A 21,225-nucleotide genomic window follows, 5' to 3' on the forward strand; every position below is an offset into this window, starting at 1 on the left:
ATTCACTCTCAAGCATCAGACCTAGAAGGTTGTATGCTCTGCCTGCTCCACTCTAACAATATCATCATCAGCACCATTTCTAACTTATAACCAACCACCAGGTATTTATTGTAATTCAGTATTATATTTGCTTGGAGGAAAGCGTAGGCTATATCACATTTGTGTGTGTTTCAGTATTTTAAAGTAGCTACAACATGCTTTTCATTATGCAGTTCTTCTTTGATTGGAAAAGAAATCTGACAGTGACACTTTTTTTAAGCCTTTGAATTGACTATTTGTATACCTCATCGTGTCTTAGAGATTATGAACTATTTATATTAACATCAAACAGGTAAGGTATGACATGATGGTAAAAAGGAAGCTAATGTAAATTCCTGTGCTACAGTGCTCTGATTATAGGAGCAGGTGATGGATAGATCACTATCATTTTAATTATGCAGTATATCTGTATTCTGCATCAGAGTAATCCGAGTTATTAAAAGAAATCCAATCTCACATGATCTGAGTTCTGGAAATGTTTTGTGAAACTAGCTGACCAGAGATGAGCTTTAGATGATATTAAGAGAAGAAGTTATTCTTAATATTAGCTGTCAAAGTAAAAACTAGGACAAGTGAAACCTAATTTTGGGGTTCTTGTCAGTGATGGAACATTTTACACACAATAAAGTGTACTTAGGAATGATTTCTTACATCACAAGATAATTTATACTGACATGATCAATTTAATAAAGGATATTTTCCTAGTCCTTGGGTCTTTGTCTAATTTTCAGGATCATTATTTTGCCTACATCAATAAAAACATATTATAAATAACCTTCTTTCTATTAGGGTTACTACTTTAATACAGACAACCCATTTAAAGACTGGCCCAATGCCTTTGAAGAAGCAGTAAGGAAAGTCAAAGAAGGAGACCTGCCCAATGCAATTTTGCTTCTAGAGTCAGCAATTCTTCAAGACCCTCATGATTCAGAGGCAAGTATTCCTTGCAGTTTTTTTAAGAATTTGTTCAGCACTTGTTAATAATAGCTACAATATGCCTACCAAAGCTGCACTACAAACAAGTTCTGCTAGTGAGTACAGTTCAATAGAGCACACACTGAATATTTACAAGTGACCACACAGTATGTAAAATTTAAGGTTTACCAAAAATTTAATGTCATTTTACTGGCCAAATCCTTCCACTATCTTGCTGCTCCTTTCCATTCTTACATTTATGGCTAAATAAACAGTGTACATATCCTAACACTCAGTACAGCAATAATCCTAATCAAATACTGTATTTCATTCATTCATCATTTCAAGGCAGATGTGTGGGGTACTGGAACTTATCCTGATAGCAATAGCTGCAAAAAAATAACAGATGTCAGTCTGTCAAGGGTCACACTTACTTGCACAACCAAAATTTGAGTGTTTAAAATGAATGTGACCCTCTTATCTTTATTTGAGAATACTCATAGATTATGCAGACAAGAATTATAAACCAGTCTCCTGGACCTGGACCTGGACCTGGAGTCTCCTGTGAGGCAGAATCACAAACTACTGCACCACCAATGGCAGTAAACACATCAAATATTATGCTTGTGAATTGCCTATTAGGATGTAAGATACTTTTATTGTTATTCATGTTGACCAAACCAACAATTAATCCAACTAATTTGTCTGAATATCCATCTAGACCACTTGCCTTTATCTTGGGGTTCTTGGGAATGACCTTTAAATGAAACATAGCCATATTCAAATAATCACAAAGGGATTAGGTAATCCAGTTCTAACACTAATTAAAAACATTTCTCGTTTGTCTACGGTATCTGTCTATCTGTCTGTCAATCATTAATCACTATGTGTTTTTCCTGCTTCACCTACTCATTTCAAATTGTGGTGGAGGTGAAATCCATGAAATTTTAACTATTATGCGTTAAGCAGATTCAAGATGATTGTATTTTTTTCTTAAAATCCCTAGGCCTGGCAAGTGCTAGGAACCACACAGGCAGAGAATGAAAATGAACAGGCTGCAATTGTTGCCCTCCAAAGGTAAGAAGATGTATAGCAGCCACAGGAAAAGCAAGCAGCTTATATGAGTTGGCATTTTTCAAAATGACTAAAAGCACTGCCTTAAGCAATTTTATTATTCAGGACTACAACCAAGCTTGGAAATTGTTAAGCAAAGCAATTACCAGAATGGAAAGAGAGAAAAATAATGCATTCAAGTATAAATAAAAGTGGGGCTCGGGCCCTGAATTCTCTAGCATAAGCTGGTTTGAAATGTTAAGAGCAGTTTTAGATTGTATACTTTAAATTTAATAGACTGCTGTATCTGCGATAAGCAAGAAGATCTATATAGAAGATTGCTACACAGGCTATGCTTTACTAGAAATGAAACGCTTTTGTTGGGTTTCCCTGAAATAATTTCATCAAAATTGAACAATTTACAGGAATATGGCAGAGGGTGCTGTCTTTGCTAGTTATGAATTTGCAGTTAAATCCTCTTACAATGTACTACAGATGGTCTCACTGCTTTATACTTTACTATGATGGCATATTTCTATCATCTATGATTTTCTTTCCATCATAGTGTTATCCTTTTGATGAGTTAAAGTTTCATTTGGAGTATTTTTATTACTTTCAAGCAAATCAGCTTATAAAACTATAGATGTGTTGCTAGAGACTGCTAACATCCTGTTTTCACAAGTGAGCTTGGACAACAATTAACAGTCTCCATAGAACTATTTCTTATATTTCCCATGTATTATTTCCAAAATAGAAAATATTTTTTGAACTCTTGCTTTCCAACAGCCTTAACAATGTGAAAATCTACTCTTTCTGCTTTAAGAGTCTACTAGTCAATAGCAGTGTAAGAATAGAGACGAAAAACGGTGAGAAAGGAATTCAGTATAACAAAGGATTAGGAAGCCACTGTCGCAGTATAACAAAAATAGCAAGGAGCGAAACCAATGCCAATGGTCGACAGGGTACCTTCCTGTAATAGGCTACAGAAAACATAAGACATATATAGATAGACGCCGGATTCACTGTGTTGCCCAGTCAACACGATAAGTCAGCGCGTCCGCCCTATTGCGAGTGGCCATTTAAACTAATATAGCTAGACGTGGAAACCGGGTTTTCTGATGAAAAAACAATAACCTTTTAAACAGTATCGTTTACATCCAACAGATTTTGGAGAATCATTTACATGCAATTATTTATATCCATTTATACACTAAATGCGTGCATATCCCATGGTCTTAGAGTTGGCGATCGTGGCTCTCTGTCTTGCGTGCGGTGTAAAGTCAAAGTGGCTCAGAGGTGCATGTGGACTTTTGCACAGACGAAAGCGACTGAGCGATGCTGGACTTGGGAGGATGGTTACTGTTGGCGTGCGTGACTCTGTCGTGCGTATCCCATGACGTGGTAGGAGGGTTAGAGTTGGTAGGTGGGGCTCTGTCGAGCATATCCCATGGTCTTAAAGTTGGCGGGCGGGGCTCTATCTTGCTTGCGCTCACTGTCTTGCGTGCCCTCAGTGTCTTGCTTGTGCTCCGTGTCTTGCCAGCCCTTAGTGAATTATATATATTGATTCTGCTGTTTTGTAAAATAAGCTGTTTTTATTTAGCAGCCTTTTAAGAGTGAACCTCACCCGGAAACACTTTATAATGGCAAAGTTGTGTGTTTACACTGATATTAACTTACTCAGGTTAGCAGATTGAATAAGTGACTTGGACTCAAGTGGCACAATCAAGTGCTTTACATTGTAGATCTTTACTTGCTACATCACACTGCCTGTACATATTGCAAGGTTACTGTATGTTCTATGGCTTCTGTTTTCTTAGGTTTTGGAAAAAGGCTGCCTGTCCATAAATTCTGCAAGTAGCACTACTTTAGACTTTCATGCAGAGTAGTAATGCACAGATCACTGTGCTTTTGTATTTACAGCAGATAGCACATTATGACTTAGTGATTAAAGACAATTGATTCAAACTTTGTGGTCCCAAATTCAAGTACTAAAGCTAAAAGTCTCTATGTCAAGAGCAAGTGTTGCTTCAATTGTATCAATTTACTATACAATTTATGTTACAATGCCCCTGACTTGTGATTCATGTTATGCTATGTTACCCGAATTTGTTGAGAACCTCTTACTTCTTTGTTTCTTGTATTGACTCATTCTCCTAAAACTTGTTCACTCCCATGCATGACTGTGGTCGGGCAAAAATTGCACTGGGAAATAATAAAATAGGCTAGTTTTCCTAGGCTTTTTTGTGAAAAATTTGCTGTTGTATTTCTTTCAATGTTTTCATTAAAGTAGCCACTTGCTGATGAGCACATAGGTGCAAGTGGATCTTGCATCATTAAATGCATTGGTTTCTATTGTCAATAAATTGCCATTTGTAAAGAAAAATATTTTGAAGGATTTACATTTTTTGCTAATATTTTTTTAACGGATGTTAAACTAATGTTTAGGATATGAGTAGAGTGACACTGATAGATAGATAGATAGATAGATAGATAGATAGATAGATAGATAGATAGATAGATAGATAGATAGATAGATAGATATACATTAGAACAATCTAGACGAGAACAGGCCATTCAGCCCAACAAAGCTCGCCAGTCCTATCCACTTGTTTCCTCCAAGAAAACATCAAGTCGAGTTTTGAAAGTCCCTAACGTCTTACTGTCTACCACACTACTTGATAGCTTATTCCAAGTGTCTATCGTTCTTTGTGTAAAGAAAAACTTCCTAATGTTTGTGTGAAATTTACTCTTAACAAGTTTCCAACTGTGTCCCCGTGTTCTTGATGAGCTCATTTTAAAATACAAGTCTCGATCCACTGTACTAATTCCCTTCATAATTTTAAACACTTCAATCATGTCACCTCTTAATCTTCTTTTGCTTAAACTGTAAAGGCTCAGCTCTTTTAATCTTTCCTCATAATTCAACCCCTGTAGACCTGGAATCAGCCTAGTCACTCTTCTCTGGACCTTTTCTAGTGCTGCTATGTCCTTTTGTAGCCTGGAGACCAAAACTGCACACAGTACTCAAGATGAGGCCTCACCAGTGCATTATAAAGGTTGAGCATAACCTCCTTGGACTTGTACTCCACAGATCGTGCTATATAACCTAACATTCTGTTAGCCTTCTTAATGGCTTCTGAACACTGTTGGGAAGTTGATAGCTTAGAGTCCACTATGACTCCTAAATCCTTCTCATAAGGTGTACTCTCGATTTTTCGACCGCCCATTGTGTATTCAAACCTAATATTTTTACTTCCTATGTGTAATACTTTACATTTACTGACATTAAATTTCATCTGCCACAAATCTGCCCAAGCCTGTATGCTATCCAAGTCCTTCTGTAATGATATAACGTTCCAAATTATCTGCTAATCCACCTATCTTGGTATCATCTGCAAACTTAACCAGCTTGTTACTTATATTCCTATCTAAATCATTTATATATATTAAAAATAGCAGCGGCCCTAGCACTGACCCCTGTGGAACACCACTCTTAACATCGGCCAGTTCTGATGAGGTTCCTCGCACCATCACCCTCTGCTTCCTGTGTCTGAGCCAATTCTGCACCCATCTAAAAACATCACCCTGAACTCCCACTTCTTTTAACTTGATGCCCAACCTCTCATGTGGCACCTTATCAAATGCTTTCTGAAAGTCCAGATAAATAATATCATAAGCTCCACTTTGATCGTATCCTTTTGTTGCCTCCTCATAGAATTCCAACATGTTAGTAAAACACGACCTCCCTTTCTGAACCCATGCTGACTGTTCAGAATAACTCCTGTCCTTGTCATGTGTTGCTCAATCTTATCCTTAATAATTCCTTCCATTAATTTTCCTGTGATGCTTGTTAAGCTTACTGGCCTATAGTTGCTTGGATCTGCCCTGTCACCCTTTTTATATAATGGGATGATATTTGCCATTTTCCAGTCCTTTGGAATCTCTCCAGTGCACAGTGACTTCCTAAAAATATGTGTCAAGGGTTTATATATGTACTCACTAGCCTCCTTAAGAACACGAGGATAAATATTATCTGGGCCTGGTGATTTGTTTGATTTCATCTTATTTAATCTGAGCAGCACTTCTCCCTCTACAATTTCCAAATCCCTCAGTACCTCCTTAGTAGTTGTGTTTACCTCTGGCAGGTTATCCACTTGCTCACTTGTAAACACCTCAGAAAAATGTAAGTTTAGGGCATCTGCTATTTCATTGTCTGTATCTTTTAATTCCCCTTTACTATTCCTGATGAACTTGACCTCCTCCTTAACTGTTCTTTTACTACTAAAATACTGAAAGAATCTCTTGGGGTCTTCTTTCACCTTATCTGCTATATTCCTCTCCAACTGTCTTTTAGCCTCTCTGATATCCTTCTTAATGGTTGCCCTCATGTTCTCATACGCTACGGTTCTCTTTGCAGTCATTAGTCTTATATGCCTTATACAGCAGTTTTTCCTTTGCAACTTCTTTTTAAATCTTTATTAATCCATCGTGGAGATTTTTTTAGTTTCCTATTACTTCCAAATTTAGGTATGTATCTGTCCTGCATTACATTTTTAAACCTGTTCCACTGCTCCTCGACTGTCTCCACATTTAAAAGCTTATCCCAGTCTATCCTACTTAGACTTTGTCGCATCTGCTCAAAATTAGCCCTACTAAAGTTCAACTTAACAATTTTAGTCTTTGCATCTGTACTCTTACAAAATACTGAGAATTGTATTACATTATGGTCACTTGACCCTAGTGGTTCAATCACCTCTACACCCTCAATTCTATCCTGATTATTACAGAATAATAAATCCAGACAGGCTTCACCCTTGTTGGTGCTTTAACATGCTGTGTTAAAAACAGTCGCTGATTACTTCTAAAACTCCTGCTCTTGTGCTCCTCCATCTGTAAGGTTATCCCAGTTAATATTTGGATAATTAAAGTCCCCATGACTATAATATCCCCTGTAAACTTGCCTTTTGATATTACTAAAAGATGTGTGTTGAAATTACTGTCTGAATTGGGTGGTCTATAACACACTCCTAAAATGAGACCTTTTCCCTAATATTTTCCAGGTGAAGCCACATGTCCTCACTAAGATGGGGCTCATCATCCAACTGAAGATGACTTACATTTAATTCCTGTTTGGCATAAACAGCAACCCCACCTCCTTTTCTGTTCTGTCTATCCTTCCTAAAAAATGTGTATCCCTCTATGTTACACTCATCCCCATCTTTGTTATTTAGCCAGGTTTCCGTTATTGCTATAATATCATAATTGTGCTCTGCTACATACAACTCCAACTCACTTACCTTATTTTTGATACTTCTAGCATTAAGGCAAGCTATTTTTAATGTGTTAATCCTTCTACTTTACGTGTTTGCTTAAAATTTACATTACTATGCATTTTTATTTCTACACCATTGTTTGTTCTTCCATGTATAGATCTAAATCTGGCCTGTCCTAAACTCCCTGCCCCCCCCATTCCCTAGTTTAAACAATCCTCGACTAGCCTACACATACGCCTCCCCAATACATTGGTGCCCCTCCGGTTCAGATGTAACCCGTCACGGCGGAACAGGTCCCATCTGTTCCAAAAGGAGTCCCAATGCCCCATAAACCTATACCCTTCTACCCTGCACCAAGATTTGAGCCACGCGTTAAGCCTTCTAATCTCCTCAATCTTACCTGGACTGGCACGTGGCACAGGCAGAACTTCGGAGAAGACTACCTTGTCAGTTCTGCTCCTCAGCTTGGTACCTAACTCTTTGAATTTGGATCGCAGAACTGACAGACTACCCTTATGTATGTCATTTGTTCCAACGTGGACAATGACAACTGGATCCACCCCCACTCTGGCCAAGAGCCTATCCACCCTTCCAGGGAGGTCTCCCACCTGTGCTCCCGGAAGGCAACACACGTCGAGACTCTCTCTCTGGAGCACACCTGCGCTTCAATCCCCCTAATGATTGAGTCCCCAACTATCACTACCTCTCTCTTTTTGGGAACTGGTTTTGAGGTGGCCCGTTGGGGCTCCTCAACCCTGCCTACCACCTCAGAATTATCAGAGTCACCGTCCAGCTCCGCCAGGACATGATAACGGTTAGACACTTCTAATTCTGGGGTTGATGCCCCCGGACATCTATCTATCTATAGATAGATAGATAGATAGATAGATAGATAGATAGATAGATAGATAGATAGATAGATAGATAGATAGATAGATAGATAGATAGATAGATAGATAGATAGATAGATAGATAGATAGATAGATAGATAGATACTTTATTAATTCCAAGGGGAAACTGAGGTGAACCTGTCCTTTCTTAATCCGGTTTGGGACATTTTGTTTAAACAAATTACATTTTTCAGAGGACACACCCATATATCAATAAATCTCTTTGTGTGTTCACTAATTATGCAAAAATGTCTAAATTGATTTTTGCTAAATTTTGCACGTGCATTGTTGTTGGTCCAACTTAATATATAGGCTATACAGCATATCAGGCAGAGGATTTGTAAAGGAGGGGAAAACCCAAAAACCAGCACCAATGCAGGGACTATAATTCCCATCAGATAGAAGTGTGCTGGGCTTGAAGGGAGAACACTGGTATCAGCATGCATAGGCTTTGTACCGACCAGAGGAGGATCTCACCTAAGACGGCAGGTACAGTGTTTTCTTCTTAACAAATCTAGATAACAATTTTATTATCTCGAAAGTTTACAGTTTTTGCCTAAGAGTATATCATTTTGAGTGGGTTGTGTTTAGCCATGTTGAATTTCCAAAAAATCTCTTAAAACTCCAAAATGCCCTTTACAATGAGTTTTGCAGTTTCAAAATCACGTGTCACAAAGTTTAGCAACGGTTTTGCAAAACAACATGCAAAAGAAAACTTGGGTCTTTTGGACAGCATTTCTATTATTTTGTGATGTTACAGTTGTAGCAAAAATGACCATAAGACATTGCGAAGGTTTGGGGCAGCCACCCGTATAATTTTTCCTGGCTGCAAAACTGATTCAAAATCATAGACATGTTCACACAACTGAGTCCAAAACAGAACTGTCCTATTATCAACAAGATGGCAGCTTTAAAGGACATTAGGGGAAGTAATGTCATTGGGACCGGAACTGGAAGTGGCGTCATTGGCTGCCCCAGAGTCAGGCGGGATTTCCCTAGAACAGTCTGCAAGAGATCAAAAGAGAGAATTAGTGCACTTTGCCACCCCCTGGTCCGGTGTGGAATTACATGTATTCGAGCCCTTTAGTTGCCTCCCAAACATGCTTGTGTGACACAGTATATTCAACATAAGCAACAGAGCAAGATTCGGGCTGCTGGACAGACCAAGGCATCCTGCTCCTAGTTGTTTGAAAACATGCCGATAGGAAATTCATTGCACTGTATGCACATTACAATAACTCTGAAATGAACCTATGACACTACATTTTTAATCAAAGCAAAACCTTACATTTTTTATAAAGTCACCTGAATATCTTTACTGTGTCTGCTAATTTGCTGTTCAGAGTAGAAAGAGAGAAACAGAGGATAGCATTAGTAACTTTTAGTGTTTCTTGAAAGTAGACATTTAATCAAGTCCATTTTATGATGAAGCAATTACAGTTTTAGGCTGTGATACCAGTACTGTGTTTTGATTGTTAACGATATTAAATGAAATGAAATAAATGCTGAGTGAAACAACTTTTAAATAATTTTTAAAACATCATCGAATACCACTACTGATACTAACTCCTCTTATAATACGGAGACCTGTAATGATGTCTGTGAATCCCAGTCCTCTTCAACAACTCCCTGATGCAGATGCTTTCAGCAGTGCATGGAACTCATTCTTCAAAAACCCAACTGCTTCAATCATAAACAAATTCTCAACTCATGAGAAGCTAGAAAAGGATAGTTATCAGAAAGACAGTGTCGATGATCAATGGGATGCTTGCATTTCAATCAGCAATGACAAAACGGTCCACATTTATAATTTTTTACACAAATATTCCAAGTTAACACCAGGTACTTCAGCTAATAGCTAATGAAAACTTATCTCAGGCTTCTCTATTGTTTTATGTCTAGAAATTGCCACCAGTCTGTGTTTTTCTTTCTACGTAACATGACTTACACACCTTTATATACAGAGCCAGATTTTTACCGGCAGCACTCTTTTAAGGTTTTGCATCATAACGTGGTAGCAGAGCACAATGAATGACCATCGACACTATCAATTAAGCTGTTAACATATGCCTCTGTAAAATAATTCATATGTATATTTCAGCTGAATAGACTTCTGTGTACTATATAAGCCATGATATATATTTTTTAAATTTCATAATCAATGAAAATTGTACACAGTAGAGAAATAAAAAAAAAAAAAAATTAAAATTTAACATCAACTGAAGATTACAAGGGGTGACTTTCCGGACCTTGGCTGCGACTCTTACTATAGGAAAAGCTCTAGAAACTTGAAGGACTTACTGTGGAGCCCCCTTTTTGGTTTAGTTTAAGAAATATAAGAAAATTAAATGTGGCACAGTGGTATACCTCTTGAGTTCCAGATGTTGTTTGTGTGGAGTTCATATATTCTCACCATGTTTGTGTTGGTTTCCTCCCTCATGCACAAAGACATTCTTGTTAAATTAACTAAATATTTCAAACTGGCCACGTGTGCATGAGTGGCTGCTATAATGGTCTGGCAGCAATTACAGTGCTACTGAGGCAGGCTCTCGTCCCATGTGATCACAGAAATTAAAATTGATTAAACAGCTTTGAGAATGTTATGTTGTAACGTAATTAAGACAGTTATTATCAACCAAGTGAATCCATTACTAAGAAATTAGTTTGAATCTGTTTAATTTTAAAAGGTGTACAAATGGTATTTAGCTGTTCTCAAAGAGTTTTTTTTTATATATTTTTGTCTATAAAGGTGTCTTGAATTGTCTCCCAATAACCTTGAGGCTCTAATGGCTCTGGCAGTAAGCCTCACAAATACAGGCCTGCAGCAGGAAGCTTGCGAAGCTTTGCGGAACTGGATCATGCATAACCCAAAATACAAGAGACTGGCAAAAACCAAAGCCGGGTCTCCCAGCTCTGCCCGCAGGATGTCCCACATATCAGCAACCAGCAGGTAGGACTCCTTTATGAAAATGTCTTTTCTGTTTCAACCTAGCACAGATGATGGGTACACAAAACCACTTGGTAAGGTGTCCACAGTGCTCTTTCTAGTCTTTCCTAAGTTTGCTTCAAATTCGGCTGATATCCACATGGTATCCTGCCATTTTAACTTGGCATCTGAATTATCCAGATGGGAGAAAATATACAAATGGATAAACATTTACTTTATATGCCAAACAATATATGCATTATGAAAAGCTCTCTGAAATAATAAATGCAGTTGAAAAAATTAAATAGAAAAGCCCTGTAACACAGCAATGTAAATAAAAGTTTAGCAAAAACTGCAGCAATTGTTAGTAACTTGAGTTACCTTCTTTAGAAGGCATCTTAATGCTTTTTCTAATATATGAGACAATTGATCATACTGCACAAGAAACACAGAACAACATTTGTTTCCTTAACGCCATATCCTACTAAATGAAAGCAACCACTAATTGTTAACCATATTTCTTTTCTTTTTCTGCTGGACTAATGTGTCATTCCTTCAAACAAATTGATTATCTTTATTTAAATTGATTTTACCTTGTACGGAGGAATAAAATATTGTAATCAGACTTTGTTAATGTGAATACTGCTGTTACAAAACCACATAATTTTTTAAGGAGCACTAAACTAAACCAAAACAACACTTAAGGGACAATTTATATTAGAAAATATATACAACTATGTATAAATGTGGTTGCAGCAAGAGCTAAATGAATTGTAATTTTGGTGCAGACATGGTCCAGTTTATAGAAATACATATTGATTATCATCTCCATTAGTCAACTGTAAAGAACACAAAATGATACATGGAAACTATTTGTTTACAGTAAACTCTAATATTGTGTTCAGAATAAAATATACTGATACAGTTGGCGGACACTTTTGCACAGATATTCCAACTGCTTGTACACTTTTTGTATTTGGAGCACATTTAACTTGTTCAAGGGCACACAGTGATTCAGCACTAGGAAATGAACTGGAAGCTTTATTGTTTAATATCCATTGCCCCAAACACTAGTGTTTCCACTAAATGTTAGGTTTTAAGTGTAGTTAACACCTCCCAAGAAAACTTTAGAATTCCTTTTATTTGTTTTTATCCAATTAATAAGAAGTTTTAAAAGAATAATCCACCCAAAAATTCTATATTTTTCTTTATCTTACTCTATGTTGTTTGTAGTGATGGCCAAGAAAAAAATGTAATCTCATATTTTCATGCAGAAAGGAGTTCAAAAAAGTTTATGATATAATAAAAGTCAGTAGTGACAATTTTTTTGCAATGGCAAACAATGTGAAAAACATTTTCACAAAAATGGAAAAAAGAAAAAAAAAATCCCACATTGCTCATGTTGCATAATACACATGTCAATTATCCAGTTGTATGCTCAAAACATGCAAAACACATGCTTTTTTATTAAAACATTGTTTAAATAGATACTTCTGGACAAATCATCAAACGTCAAAAACAAGAAATGCAAGTCACATACAGTAGAAGTGCCTTTTTGTAACATATAAAAAATGTGATTGCTGGGTGAAGTATTTCTTTAAAGTTGGGAGCATGCGCTGATAGAGTGTTGCTGCACCCACCACATGACAAACCTTTAAGGATGGTCAAAAAAATGCTGTTTCCTTCCATCAATGTAAGATTATTATGTTTGTCAAATACTTTGAGGTAATACTCACACAATATAAGTTAAAATCATTTATGTGAAACAAGAAAAAATGTAAGTAAAACTAAAGAAATCTCACCCAGATTCCAGACCCTAAGTTACTAACCAGGGTCCTCATGCATAACGCCGTGTGTAGAATTCACACTATAACATGACGTAAGCACAAAAGCCGAAATGTGCTTATGCACAGAAAAATCCAGATGCAGGAATCTGTGCGTACTCCAACTTCCGTGCTCTTCCGCTACATAAATCCCGGTCAGCGTGAAAAGTAATGCACGTGCCTGCTGTCCCGCCCTAATTCCTCCCAGAATTACGCCTCTTTGAATACGCAAATGAATATAAATGGCCCTTAAGCTCAGTGTTCTGTGAAAAGACAATGGGAAAAGCACGGGGGAAAATATAAGAATTTCAGCGAATACCAAGTGGAGGCAAAGGAAAAACATACTACAGTATTTGTTGATTTAAACCGTGATATAATCAACAAAAGGAAGTTGATCGAGTGACATAGCGTGTTGGAGAAACTCGAAAGCTCAAGTTCACAAAGTCACACAGTGCCAAAATAAAAAAGAAGTCACATATCAAAGTCGCTGTGAAAAGGCAAGTTGTAGCCCACCCTCTGAGCTTATTAGGGTACAGCCGAAAAAAAAATAGGCACACAGTAGGAAAAAAGCATGAAATGTCAACTTTAATCTCAAAATTTCCACTTTAATCACATAGTTTATTTTGTCATTAAAGTACTGTAGAACATCATAAAATTCACCTTATATTCATTTAATTTACTAGTTCCTCAAATCTCATCATAACTAAAGCAGCATGTTAAATGCTTTGTTTTGTTTCTGATCTATGTGCTCTATGTGTGTGAATCACTACATGCTTCCGTTCTTTCTCTTTCTCCGACAGGACACAGAATCCATTACATTCGTGATATTACAACTCTCTGAATAATTAAAATACTGAGATGTATACGTGATATCATTTTCATGATGACTGGAATGAAAGCATGTTATTAAACTTGGGAACACGATGGCGCAGTGATTGCTCATGCCTCACACAAGATGCTGCTGCGACATGTGCGACCTTCGATGGAATAATTTATTGTAGCAGTACTGTCTCTTTCAAACGTACTAACCTGCAATTCCTGTCCTTCCTTTTCTTTCCCCAAATACCCAATCGCCACACAATCAGCTCTGTAATAGACGTTAAGCCATCTGTAAGCTTACAACGACGATTCTTCAAAACTTTTAAGGAACATTGAAATATCTTTGCAGTACATGTTTAATTATTCTATCCATCTATCCTTCCAGTGTCACATCAGCCTCAGCAAATATACAGCGTGCAAGGCAGGGACAATAAGTGAACTTGCTAGCGCTGCGGCACAGTGTCCTCACTTTAATTATTAACAATACAGATTATTTAAATGAAGTTAAAGTTTTATCTGTACAATATAATCAACATATTTTGCTGCATTTCATCTTAAAAATGATATTGTCAACATAGCGTGTAAATACACGCTTTATAAAGTGGCGCAGGTGGTGCAATTTTATAACTGTAGTGCAAGTTTACAGTGGGGTAATTGTACTTATAAGTACAAACAGTTCTACAAGGAGCAATTGATTGAATGTGTTTATAGTTCTTGGGATGAAACTGTTTCTGAACCGCGAGGTCCGTACAGGAAAGGCTTTGAAACGTTTTGGCATGGCTTTGGCAGCGTGTGCTTGATGCTGTATACCGATAATTGCAATCAGCTGATGCTGTGATTCCCCACTCAGACACAGTGATATAAATACTCCGAGTGGTGCAGTGAGAGTAATATGGAAAAAGATGATCCGCTGTGGCAACTCCTATCAGGAGCAACTGAAAGAAGAAAAAGAAGAAGAAGAAGATGGTGCAGTGAGAGTAACAAAGCTAAAGCAGTTATGGTATTTGGAATACTATGGCTATTCCCTGGACCATTATATTGTTACAAGTTAATTACAATCAGATGCATTACACTAATAAACATATGTCAATACAATCAGTGTATTTATAAAGCCGTGTCAGAAATGTGGTTCTAAGAAATAAAGAGTAAACACACAGGAACAGTAGCACTGCTTTGACGCTAGGTGCCGCCAGTCTGCAAAACCGAGCGGAGAGCTTGCGTACGACAGGGTATGAGGTACCATGGAAAAGTGTGTGGCTTTACGTCAAGTGTAGGTTTTATACATCGGGATTTGAACGTGGAAACGTTCTTACGCAACATTTCTGTGCATACGCACCATTAAATACATGAGGCCCCAGGTGTTCCTTATTTAGTGTGTAATAATTTCACTCACAAGTTGTAGGAGGTCAGCAGCAGGAATTCCAGAACCTAGAAGTGTTTCCTATTGCTGGGGTTTAAAATAATGTGCTTAAAATCTACTGTGAATCTGGAATTTGGTGATATGTAGAAGAAGGATTCATCTGGTGGAACTTGAAGAAAAAAGCCAGCCATTTCCGAGAGAGTACATTAGAAGAAATGAGAAAGGAGTGCATAACTCTAATACTTTAGCAGGAAATGGACCTGCCACCCAACTACTTAGGAGACAAAACTTGTGTTTAGAATAGCTGAGAGAAGTTACTTCCTTTGGTTTATTTTAACATTTTACTTACTTTGTGTAATTCCTTTTGTATTATTTTTGCAAACTCTGGCCAAAAAAAATCAAGAGTTAAAGATGCTAAGATATGCATGGGTGTAACAAGGATGGATAGGATTAGAAATGAGTACATTAGAAGGTCAGCTCAAGTTGGACGGTTGGCAGACAAAGTCAGAGAGGTGAGATTGTGTTGGTTTGGATGTGTGCAGAGGAGAGATGCTGGGTATATTGGGAGAAGGATGCTAAGGATAGAGCTGCCAGGGAAGAGGAAAAAAAGAAGGCCTAAGAGAAGGTTTATGGATGTGGTGTGAGAGGACATGCAGGTGATGGGTGTAACAGAACAAAATGAAGAGGACAGAAAGATATGGAAGAAGATGATCTGCTGTGGCAACCCATAACGAGAGCAGCCGAAAGAAGAAGAAAGAAGAAGACTGTGCTTCCTGTCTAAGACGGGGAGAAATATAAGTAATCAACAAAGCCCTCATGTTTTTTATTTGTTATATGGGTTGTCCATTTGTTCTGGTATAATAATATGCACCCCATTCCTTTGCATTGTGGTGGCTTTTTCCTGTTTGGATAGAGATGTCCATTTTCATTACGTGCTTTTCACACATTGAGCGGTTATAGTCTAAGTGTTTTCTGGGAAAATGCAGTGCTGCTCGCTACTGCATCGCTTGGTTTAGAGACTCTTGCCTAGTTGTGTTGGGACTTTGGTTTCCCAATATCTACATAGATTTATCATTATTTTCACTCATCTATTGCCCACCACACAAAGTTATCAGTCATTAGTATTACAGTTGCTACCATGCTGCTGTTCCTGACATATGATATTGTACAGAATAGGCCTACAAGACCAATTTGTTTAGTTTTAGACCCTTATTTGGTATATTTATCATTTCTTTTTTTTTGTTTTAATTACCCTTCTTGTACATGTTTTTCCTATTTTAACATTTTCTTCCTAACCCTAGCAACTGGATGGACACAGAGATAAACATACAGGTGCTGGTCATAAAATTAGAATATCATGACAAAGTTGATTTATTTCAGTAATTTCATTCAAAAAGTGAAACTTGTATATTAGATTCATTCATTACACACAGACTGATATATTTCAAATGTTTATTTCTTTTAATTTTGATGATTTTAACTGACAACTAATGAAAGTCCCAAATTCCCAGATTGTGTAGCCTACAGAACTAGACTGAGAGACCATTTAAAGGATTTTGCAGGTGTTTTGAGTTAATTAGCTGATTAGAATGTGGCACCAGGTGTCTTCAATATTGAACCTTTATGGAGATGCAGATTTCATTTTCCAACAGGACCTGGCACCTGCATACAGTGCCAAAGCTACCAGTAGCTGGTTTAAGGACCATAGTATCCCTGTTCTTGATTGGCCAGCAAACTCGCCTGACTTTAACCCTATAGAAATTATATGGGGTATTGTGAAGAGGAGAAGATGCAATATGCCAGACCCAACAATTCAGAAGAGCTGAAGGCCACTATCAGAGCAACATGGGCTCTCATAACACCTGAGCAGTGCCACAGACTGATCGACTCCATGCCACGCCACATTGCTGCAGTAATCCAGGCCAAAGGAGCCCCAACTAAATATTGAGTGCTGTACATGCTCATACTTTTTATGTTCATACAGTACCTTTCAGTTGGCCAACATTTCTAAAAATCCTTTTTTTGCATTGGTCTTGATTCATATTGTAATTTTCCGAGATGCTGAATTTGGGACTTTCATTAGTTGTTAGTTATAATCATCAAAATTAAAAGAAATAAACATTTGAAATATATCAGTCTTTGTGTAATGAATGAATCTAATATACAAGTTTCACTTTTTGAATGGAATTACTGAAATAAATCAACTTTGTCATGATATTCTGATTTTATGACCAGTACCTGTATATACTTATCTTTTCATTAAAATGGATTCTTGTAAATGTTTTGCCTATTTTTCATTTTTTTTTTTCATAACCATTGCAACCTGACAGACACAGAGATACACAGATTCACATACAGACAACTTGTCCTTTTAACAAGTTGGACTAACCTTGGGAACATTTTAGTTTGGAGAGCTCCACCACCAACCACAACCTCTTAGTATGTACCAAATGTTAAATGTTAAGACATTATAGTCTTGCCACTATAGTGCTAACGAACAGACAAATAAGCCTTCAAAAGGTCCACACTGTATGTAACTTTAAAATAGCTAAAAGAGTGTACTAAATAATGCAGGGTGTCTTATGCAAGACAATGAAGATGGAAAGGTGTCTTACAAGTACTTATTTTTATTACCTATTTTAGGGAAACATTATCTTCTCATCTGCTTTGATCCACATTGTTAACATATTTTCTTCTGTCTTTTTGTTGTTTAGCTCATTCCTTTCTGAAGTGAAGGATCTATATTTGGAAGCAGCCCGACAGAACCCGAGTATTATTGACCCGGACTTACAAACAGGCCTAGGAGTGCTTTTCAACCTGAGCTCAGAGTTCAATCGAGCTGTGGATGCCTTTAATGCTGCACTTGCTGTCAGGCCTGAGGTAAAAAATAAAAAAAAAAAAAGATTTCATGTTACTAGCTGCAAGAATATATTGACATTAACACATACATTATTCATTGTAAACAATACAGCAATACAAATGACAGGTGTGCTTTACCAGGCACGTATGCTCTTATAGTAAGACTGACAACTTGTAAAACAGGAAATATTCAATTTATTTACTCCAGTTATGATATTGGTGCAACAATTAGGATTCCCACCAGAAGCATTTTGGTGTAGATTCCACCATTTGATTCTCTCTCTGAGTTCCAGTTTCTCTTTACAGTCTAATGGCAAAGAATTAGACCTACTATATTATCTAAGGCTATGCTTTCCCAATTCCAGATTCCTTTTACTATTACCAGTACTTTGACAGTCATGCTTATCTCAACGTGTGACCTACAGCATATCCAATCACTGTATTTACTTAAGTAGCAATCTAAAACAATAGCCATTATCAAATAAATGACAGACCACATATGAGACACCATAATCATAACATACATTTCTTTTTTCATCATTCCTAAACTACTGTTCTATTTCAGTAAAACCACTAACAGTTATAGTGCTTGTAGATAGGTCCCTTGGATATTAAATCAAACAAGACACTTTGTTGTAGCTGTCATTCTGTGTGAGGCTGGTCCTGTCTTGCACTTGCTGTTTAAGGCATAGGCTCTGGCTCCTCAAAACTCTAAACTGGACTGTGCAAACCTTTAGATGGATAGATAGATACAGTAGACTTTATTACATTATTACAGTTCCAAAAAATATCAGTTTGTACAATTTAAAATAAACTGGTCATTTTTTGAGCCTAATAACTTAGTTGAATAAAAAGAGATATGGAAAAATTGTATGCATCCTCATGCTTCTCACATTCTAAGAAGTGGAGTTATTAAGGGATTGAGAACCACATAAAGCTATGGATTTCAGTTACAATCTAAAGTAAGAACACACTTAGATTTTTTCAGTCCACACATCAGGCAAAAAAAAAAAGGCCTTAGTTGAACAGGCTACAAAATTGAAAATGGGCCAGATGAAAATAAAAGTGTAAATGTAGCTTATAACAGAAAGAATGTGTCATTATCTAATATTTATGTGAAAGATTGTATTAGGGGAATTGCTAATGTATGTTAATTCTTTCACGTCTGTAAGGACAGCACCTACAAGGTTACAGGATTTTATTTTAATTGAAAAGTCTCCTACTGCTACAGAATTTTTTTTTGTATAGTCATATGCAGTACACGAGGCAGTGGTGTCTGTTGAGATCCTGTTAAAATAACTATTAAAAATTATAAATGAACATCAGAGCAACTGGACGATTTCTGCCTTGTGTCTGTTACATCTTCTAGACCTTAACCCTGCTTAGCACTGCTTGGACTAAGATGGTTGGAAAATGAGCACATGGACTGCATTTGAAACTATATATGTAAAAAAAGACAAATACAGTATCTAGTGTATGTTTGTGGCCAGGAGTATGTGTCATCCACTGTTGACAAGAGGGCTGGAATTTCAGATGAACAAAGGTAAAAAGAATCACAAGTAAAGAGGGATGTAAAGATTAGCAGATCTGATGAACAGAGGTTCCTAAAAACAGACAGACTTGTACCAGTTTTTCTAACTGTGTATTTGCGGTTATTTTTTATCTGTTTGGGCTGTGTTTTGCTCCTTTTTAATATTTGTTAATCACGGCAAATAGGCAGTGGTGAGGTGTTCTTTGTTGGTAAGCATATGCAAGTGAGAATTTCAGTGTACAGTATTCAGTACGCATGACAATAAACTATAAACTTATATAAACAGAAAATGCACACATATAACTACATAGCAACTTGAGCCAATGCATTTAAAGTAAAAAGATAGAGGAAGAGCCTTTCTACTCAGCTGTCACATTCATTTTTCAGTTACCAATAAGACTTATTGAGAGTTTGTCTTTATAAATAATTTTAATATCAATTTCTTTACATTTTATTCTCTTTACGTTTAGTTTTTTGACTCTTACTGCTGTCACTATGGTCATTGCCCTCTGCTATCACACACTCTGCTCTTGCATGTTGTGAATTACACTATTATTATACAGTACAGCTGGGAGTGACCAAGCTCTGCAACAATTTATTGCTGATTAGATGTCAGTCCACCATCTCCTGATGAAAAATAAGTACAAGACTGATAGTGCACACTGATATACCTGACTGGATATCTGGACTCTTCTATATGTAAAAACAGTTTCCATCTACTAGGTTACCTGGCCAGTACATGTACTTCTTTTATCTTTTTTTTTTTTTACACCAGACACCGCAAATTTTGCATACAAAATATCACAGCCCTCTTCAAAGATGTGACCACAACAACTGAAAAAAACGTGGCAGGTTGTCAGGTTTTGTCTTGTGACCAAGAGCTTTTGACTGTAAGTTACAGGTAGGGTAGACAGACAGTAGAAAATTGTGTAATACTATCCACAATATAGCATGCAAATTAATAAAAATTATGTAACATCACTAATGGTTGATTCCTAGGTTTCAGTTAACGGTGATGCAGCTTATCTGTAATTTGTATGTTTTCTTTGTGGATCCTCTTGGAATTCCAGGTTTCTCTTTTCCTCTAAAGTACTTGAGTATGGGCATGTTTGCTTGTGTCCTTTGTGAAACACTTTCTTCTGTTTTTCAAAGGGGAGAAAAAAATTTTGAAAGAAAGGACATTAGAAGTTTCCTGTGTGTGTTATTGTTCAGCAGCTTTTCATATGTATTTTACTCTGCTTACATTATGTCTCAAGTATCAAGTTAAGTCAGTAGTTATTTACATACAGTTTGATAGACACAAATGCTAAATATTGACAAACACAATAATGAGCAATAGCTAATATCTGTGACATAACTCATTCACCACCTTCTGATCCTTTCTAATAACAGGATATCCAGGTAATGAAAGCTTCATTGCCTCAGTTGCACACTGGCTTCTCAAGCTACATAAGCCTTTCAATCCTAAAACTTAAATGCAGTCCATGTCCCCAATATTCATACTTTCTTTCAGTACACAGGAGCTGGCATGGCATAGACGACATTAAATCTGAATGTTTACATTGTTCAGGATTATCTGCTGTGGAATCGACTTGGTGCCACACTGGCGAATGGCGATCGGAGTGAAGAAGCAGTTGAGGCCTATACCCGGGCTCTAGATATTCAACCTGGGTTCATTAGGTCAAGATACAACCTGGGGATCAGCTGCATCAACTTGGGGGCATATAGGTAAGGTAC

At 37.0% G+C, this 21,225-nt stretch overlaps 1 protein-coding gene across 2 annotated transcripts in view; it reads left to right on the forward strand.

Annotated features, from left to right (window-relative positions):
• The window catches only part of pex5la (peroxisomal biogenesis factor 5-like a), a 332,752-nt gene that overhangs the window by 305,063 nt on the left and 6,464 nt on the right, over nucleotides 1-21,225 (forward strand). For both annotated transcript variants that reach the window (XM_039758562.1, XM_039758552.1), the window contains 5 exons: nucleotides 829-972; nucleotides 1,961-2,031; nucleotides 10,920-11,120; nucleotides 17,813-17,978; nucleotides 21,059-21,216. In XM_039758562.1, the coding sequence (XP_039614496.1) occupies nucleotides 829-972; nucleotides 1,961-2,031; nucleotides 10,920-11,120; nucleotides 17,813-17,978; nucleotides 21,059-21,216 (740 nt within the window). The remainder of the gene's footprint in view (nucleotides 1-828; nucleotides 973-1,960; nucleotides 2,032-10,919; nucleotides 11,121-17,812; nucleotides 17,979-21,058; nucleotides 21,217-21,225) is intronic.

The sequence above is a fragment of the Polypterus senegalus genome, chromosome 1 (assembly GCF_016835505.1).
Source record: "Polypterus senegalus isolate Bchr_013 chromosome 1, ASM1683550v1, whole genome shotgun sequence".
Lineage (NCBI taxonomy): Eukaryota > Metazoa > Chordata > Cladistia > Polypteriformes > Polypteridae > Polypterus > Polypterus senegalus.